Source organism: Dasypus novemcinctus (genome assembly GCF_030445035.2).
Source record: "Dasypus novemcinctus isolate mDasNov1 chromosome Y unlocalized genomic scaffold, mDasNov1.1.hap2 SUPER_Y_unloc_2, whole genome shotgun sequence".
Taxonomy (NCBI): Eukaryota; Metazoa; Chordata; class Mammalia; order Cingulata; family Dasypodidae; genus Dasypus; species Dasypus novemcinctus.
In genome coordinates this window covers 207,162-213,743 of record NW_027261978.1, presented here as the reverse complement: position 1 = coordinate 213,743, position 6,582 = coordinate 207,162, and the positions used below count along the sequence as shown (strand labels likewise).

The following is a 6,582-nucleotide window of genomic DNA, read 5'->3' as shown; positions in this document are numbered from 1 at the left end:
GTATCACATGCACTTTTAATTATGAGAAATGTTTCCTTCTTGCAGTTCTGATTTTCCTGTACCCACCAGCTTCAGAAACCCAGGAAAATCTGAATCTTCCACATGCAAGTTTCCTTTTCCCAAAGCTCTTGTGAATACATTTCACATCAAGTTCCAAAACTCTAACTTTGAAGAGTGGTCCTCACAGGATGGCTGGTAGTCACTGCAAAGGGTTCTTGCACTCAAAATTCTTTGGTGAATGTTTTCTTCAATAATGAACTAAAATTTAAGATATCTTCTGTCCTATTTGGAAGGATGGAACTTTTTGGTAATGGATGGTGATGATGGTAGCACAACACTATGGATGCTATTAACACCCAAGTGTATATATGTATTTGAGTGCTACTAAAAGGAAAATGTTATGACTCCCAGAGATGAGCCTTGTTGGTACTGAGAGATTATGACCAAGCACCAACAACCAAATATGCATGTGGAAGTAGACTATGACCGAAATGAGGGAGCATTAAATATTTTTTATGACCAAAAGAGTTCAAAATGAGCAGAGAGTTCATCCCAGACATTATGTCATGGTGGAAAACTCAAGTGTCAGATGAATGGATAAAAAAACTGTAGTATAGGCAAATAATGAAATATTATTCAGTCATAAAAAGGAATAAAGTTCCTAAGCCATGACACGAATCTTTAGAACATTGTAATGAATGAAACAACACACAAAAAGATGAATACTGTTGATTACCCTTTAGGGAGAATCTAGAAAAATTTAGAGATGGAAAGTAGATTAGAAGGCTGGGAAAAAATGATGGAGAGTTATGTTTAAAAGGAAAATGTTTAATTTATGAAAAATTTTAGATAATGAATGCAGATCCTCTGGGGGAATTCACTAATTACCACACTATAAAAACTTCAAACAAAAGCCCTACAGACATCTCTACACTATAGGCAAAGCACAAAGCTCCATGAAATCCACATCTGTTCAGCTGGCCCTATACAGGAATTCCCTACATGTGATTCTTCTACCCTTTTTACTTCCATCTGTAGTTTTCACAACCATCAAACATATGTCTTAGAGATGTGAATCTTCAAACTGTTCATATGCCAATTGAGCCCTGAATCCCAGGAGAGTCGTGGCCAACAGTTACTCTCCAGTTCTTCAGATTTGTCCAGGACAACAACATGATGATGGTGGGCAAGTCCATCCCCCAACTGGGGAGAATCTATAGTTACAAGCAAAACAGTTAATCATGGACTTAGGTAGACTTATTGTTTTTGGTATCATGTGGTAACAATGAACTTTTAACATTGATAAAAAGAGAGTGACTACCAGAGTTTCAGAGGGAGAAGGAATGATAAGCAGGCAGAACACTCTTTTTAGGGCATTGGAATTGTCCTACATGTTATTGCAATGACAGACACATGGCATTAGACGTTTGTAAAAGCCTACAAAACTATACAGTGTGAAGTGCAAAAGACACACTATAGACCTTGATTAGTAGCAGTGCTTCCATTTAGTTCATCAAGACTAGCAAATGTTCATCACTAATGGGAAAATATGTATGAGGGTGGGTATAGGTCACACAGGAATCCCCTATACTTTTGTAAGGAATCCCCTTACTTCTCTGTAAGTTAAACTTTCTCTAAAGTTTATAATGATTTTTAAAATGGAAATATTAGATCATATGTTTGAAAACAGAATAAACTTTTAAATCCACAGAAGTACACTATACAGGCAGTAAACACCAAATTAAATCATGGAATATAGTTAATATTATGATTATTTAAATGTGCTCTCACCAATTGTAATAAGTGTTCCACATTGATGCAAGCTGTTATTAGGGTGGTATATGGGAATTCTGCATTTTATGCATGATTTCACTGTAAATCCAGAACTTTCCTAATAAATAAAAAGCAGCAACCTCTAGCAACTAGTCTCTACTTCTTGTCCTCCCCAGTGCCTCTACTAGTAGGAATAATTGTGTCCTCATTTAGAAATCCAAAGCATAATACATATGATCCACATCTGTAGGCCAAGCCCTTTTTCGCGGCCCCTTCTCTCCAGACTAGGAATTTCCTGGAGAATATTAAGAAGACCCAAACAAGGATTTCTATTTATTCCATCTACTTCAGCAATCATATAAATACACACAAAGACAGAAATACTTGTTTGTGTTTATTTCTAACTATTATCATTCCAGTGTGCCCTTCTTTAATTACCCAGTTCTTTATTTCTCTCCTGCCCAGGAGAAGCACCTTGCCACCATTTCATGTTTCTGAAGTAGCTTTTTATGCCTTGTGATATTTGACATAAACTTTGATGCTCTATCATTTCCATTTTAAAAGCTCCAAGAGCCCTGAAACGTGAACACATAAAAAAGTATTACACACACACACATATATATAAACATTAAAAGCTGTATTTTTTCTGGGCAATATTAAAATATTAAATTAATTCCTACAGGTCCTGTATTGGAGACTATTCCTTCATCACTTGTGATTTCTTAAACTTTCTCCCCCATGAGTTCATATAATCCCTGCATGCCTATATTATCTGTATTGCTGTGGGAGGGGTCAGGAGATAGACATGACAATTAAAAGACTGATTATATGAATAGAAAAGTGATGGAACACTTTAGTGAGTAATTCCATAGAGATGCGTAGTCATTTTTGGAGAAGGTGGTTATAAAGCCTTAGGGTGAGCCAAACCTTAATGTAGGAGTTTGACTGTGGAAATGAAACCCATGGAATGATGTTTCAGGGAAATGGAGCTAATGATTCAGCCTTCCATCCATTTGAGTGGTCTGGGCTGGTCATGCGCCTTTATTAGGCTTAAACTTCCCCATTCAGAACCTGTTTTGAAACAGTTCTCCAATGTTCCTGTCTCACAATGACTCCCTGCCTGACCTGGGGTGCATAAAGTCTTACTCTTAACCTCAGTTCCTCCACCACAGAAATGAATTTCCCAGCAAGTGACCACTGCATTTCAGTCCCCACTGCCCATTATCCTCACCCATCCTCTCCGTTCTCTGTGCTGGTCCCTTCCTCCCTTGGGTAGTACTGCAGGGGATTGGGCCACAGGTCCTCATTGATGATCTGATAGAGGAAACAGGTAGGGTTAGGCCAGGGTAAGAACCTCATTCCCCAAGCAGCTAGGGGCAGGCCAACAAAGGCCACTTCTGATGATTCCCAGAGTTGCCCCACCTTAGCAATTCTGTTATACACTGCAAAGTTGTGGTCGGAGAACCAGTTGAAGAAGTTAAGGTTATCATTGTGATGCCTGCGACGGGAGGCCTGGCGTCCATAATCCCGGAACCACTGGACTGGAGTGGAATGAGAGGCCCTATATCCTGTAGAAAGAGGAAAATGTCATCCAGGGACTGGATCCTTTCGGTTTAAGGCCCACCCCTACCATCTGCCATGATCCACCTGGAAAGCCATCTCTTACCAGTGATGTTAATGTCATACTCCTTAATGATTACTTCATTCTGGAAATACGGGTTTCTCCTAAAGAAAAATGTGATCTTGCAGTGGTTCTTGGCTTGGGTGTTCTCCACCTGCCATGACGACATGGAGTAGACATGTACAATCTCTTCCTAGAAGACCCCTGCCTGTTTCCATGGATGAATTATTTCCCCTTGCTGGCCCCCACCCAGCTCTAGCACCTCAGTCTTCCCTGCCTCACCTCCAGATTGGTCATGTAGTTAAGCATGTCTTCATCTTGGTCAGTGATCATGGCTGATATCTGGGGATGGTTCAGAATCTGCATTGAGTCAAGGAGCCTTCAAAGCTAGGAATGAAAGGGTTAAAAGCAGGCAAAGCATATCTGGCATGCAACCAACATAAGGCAGGACATCTACCAGATAATCTGCCATTGTAGAGCTCTCTCTCAATCGCCATCCTTCATGAGAGGTTGCTTAGGCTCTATGGTCCTCTCGGTTTTCTGTGGCTGTCTGTACTCACATATGGACTGTTTGTTTCTAAGGAGCTCTTGATCCCTCTCTCTCCTATGTGCCCTCCTGTCTCTTCTGCCCTGATCCTTCTTGGGTCTGGATGTGTGTTCTCTGGGCTCTCAGTGAGGACATGGGGATGTTCACATAAGGCTATGACCTGAAAAATGTCCTCTGGTTTAACATGAGCTACATGGCTATGTTTGGAGCTCTGCTGGCATCACACAGTACAAGGAGATGACATATATATTTGGAGGAACAGTGCATGCAGTGAAGATAGTGCCAAGCAAGGGACAGCAGCTGTAGTGCAAAGGAAATCACTATTTGGAAAATGTGGTGTTTGGCAAGGAAATAGTGGCAGTGACAACACAGCACGTACATGACAGGATGGGAGTTTGCACAACATCCGGTCGGTTATTTTCCACGAAAAAGTGTGCTACACGTACCTGCTGTGTGTGAAAGTTTCTTTATGCTGTTTTTAATGCTGCATACAGATCTCCACACATACGTAAACACCCACGAAGTTTCCCCACATTACGCATAAGCCCAAAGGTTTCAGGCACCTTTTGCCTAGGATTTGCGTGAGTGTGGTTCAAGAAAGGCCGTTGTCTCATCCCTGGGCCCGTTGGTTCCCAACTGTACCCACCCCAGCTGTGAGTAACCCCTCGCCAACTGGCAGTGCCCTCTCTAACCACCATTTCCCTAGGTGATGGAGGCCACCACGTGTGAGCAATAGGAAGGATACGGCTTTGACCCAGAAACCAGGAATACCCTGGATGACGGCTTTTCTGTTGTCCATGTGTTTTTTGCGCCTCTGCCACAGGGTACGCTTCAGCCGAAAGAAGGCCCTGCTGGCTTCGGCATTCACTGGCTCCAGATCTAACTGAAGGGCTAACAGCTGCTCCAAGGAGGGTCGGGTACTGGTGGGTCCACGTTCTGGCCGTGCCTGCCTGTTTTGCTTCCGCCTCTCCGCTAGTTTCTCCTCTCGCTCCTCCTCTACTACTATAACCGCCACCTCCAGTATATTCTCCACTACCACATCCTTCCCCACCTCTGCCTCGTCTTTCTTTCCCCGGATCTCGGTTGCCTGGAAGGCTACCTCCCCACATACCGGGGCCTCCCCCGACTCCTTCCCTCCAGCTGGGGCCTGTGCCTCCGGCCCTGCCCTGCAGCTCTGTGGGGACCGCTCGCCGGCAGGCCCCAGCGACTCTCCTACCAGAGGGCCGCTTGCCAGGCCAACGAGGTGTTCTGAGCGTGCCTGGGGAGCCGGGCCTTCGCCAGGACCCGCTTCACTCGCCATGTGGCCCGGGCCGGTGCAGGGAAAGACCCCGCACACGCTCTCCCCAGGCCACGCCCGCGGGTACAGCAGCGCCCCCTAGCTACGCGGGTGGGCCCCGGCAGCCTGTGGCGTTGGAGACGTCCTGGGCGCATGCGCAGCGTTTGGTGACGGCACGACGGCCAGTGACGGGGAAAGCCGCGCTTTCCACGCCCCACGCCGCTCCCTCCCCCCCACCCCTCCGGCGGCGCAGAGCCCTGGCCCCTCCCGCTCCTGCCCTTCCCCGCTCCTGCCCCGCCCTCACACTGGGCTGGAGCAAAGCCTGCGCCTGCAACCCGCAGCCCAGCCTTCGAGGGAGCGAGTCTGCAGGGCGCTGCTCACCTCCAGCAGGCTGGTGGGGAACGTGCGTGGCGCTCAGTGAAGGTCAGGTCAGGGCCCGCGCGGGGACCCCGGCTGGTTCTGGGGCGGAATTTCCTAAGCCATGGAGGCAGACCCCGCCATACAGGATCTGGCTGCCCGCAGCGATTATCCCGCCCACAAAACCTAAGCGGAGCCGGGAAAACTGCGCCCTGGCAGCCGAGCACCGGTGCCCGGAAAGGCGCCCTGTTCTGCCCCTAAGTTTCATTTTGGGGGCGCTAGGCCGCCTACCTGAAACACCTTCGCTCCTACGCAGGGAGGATGGCAAGAGGGGAAAAAAAGCCTTTCCCAACCTAGAGGAAGGTGGGTCTTAATCTCGATCCCATCCGATTATGAACGTGCATGATAGAGGGTCTCCTTCATCACGGTGTGTGGACTTACAGGTCCGTGACTTCCTGGAAGTCGTTCTTCTGGAGCGTCTGTTCTGCTTTTCCATACTTACCGTCTTTCCTTATTATTTTTCCTTTTGCAGTACATATCTTGTAAGGCTTGCTAATAAAATACTTTCTTTCTCCCAAGAGAGTATTTCCCTCCTTTCCCGTGGTCGGGAAGTAAACGTGTTTCCTTCCATGTGATGAAGCAGAAGCCGTGCTAAAATTCAAATTTGATGTTACTGCTGTCAAGATTTCTTAATCTTGCAAATATTTAAAGATATTAATAGATTGTATGTGGGGAAGTGGTTGTAAATATAAAATTTTTAGGTCTTCTGAATACTGTGACAGTCAATTTAAGACTTATGCACCAACGTTTTTCAAGATCAAAATGATTATTTAAAAATTAAGAAAATTTCACAAAAATTCAATTATTAGTTAACAGAAATCTGATGTCACTTTTGTGTTAAGAAATTCAAACATTTGAATGCTCTGAAATATGAAAACACAATAGAAAGGGTTTACATTAATTAATTCAGGAAATAAGGAGAAAGCAGTCAATGTGAGAAAGTATTTA

General features: G+C 45.2%; 1 protein-coding gene across 1 annotated transcript; it reads right to left on the bottom strand.

The window, feature by feature from the left end:
- Positions 1 to 2,154: 2,154 nt before the first annotated feature.
- Positions 2,155 to 5,345, bottom strand: LOC139438601 (testis-specific Y-encoded protein 2-like). The gene is made up of 6 exons (XM_071213681.1): positions 4,687 to 5,345; positions 3,677 to 3,754; positions 3,440 to 3,548; positions 3,196 to 3,341; positions 3,005 to 3,087; positions 2,155 to 2,348 (listed from the first exon to the last, which is right to left on the bottom strand). Exons 1-6 carry the CDS (start codon positions 5,239 to 5,241, stop codon positions 2,204 to 2,206), a joined length of 1,116 nt encoding a protein of 371 aa, XP_071069782.1. The 5' UTR covers positions 5,242 to 5,345; the 3' UTR covers positions 2,155 to 2,203.
- Positions 5,346 to 6,582: the final 1,237 nt, after the last annotated feature.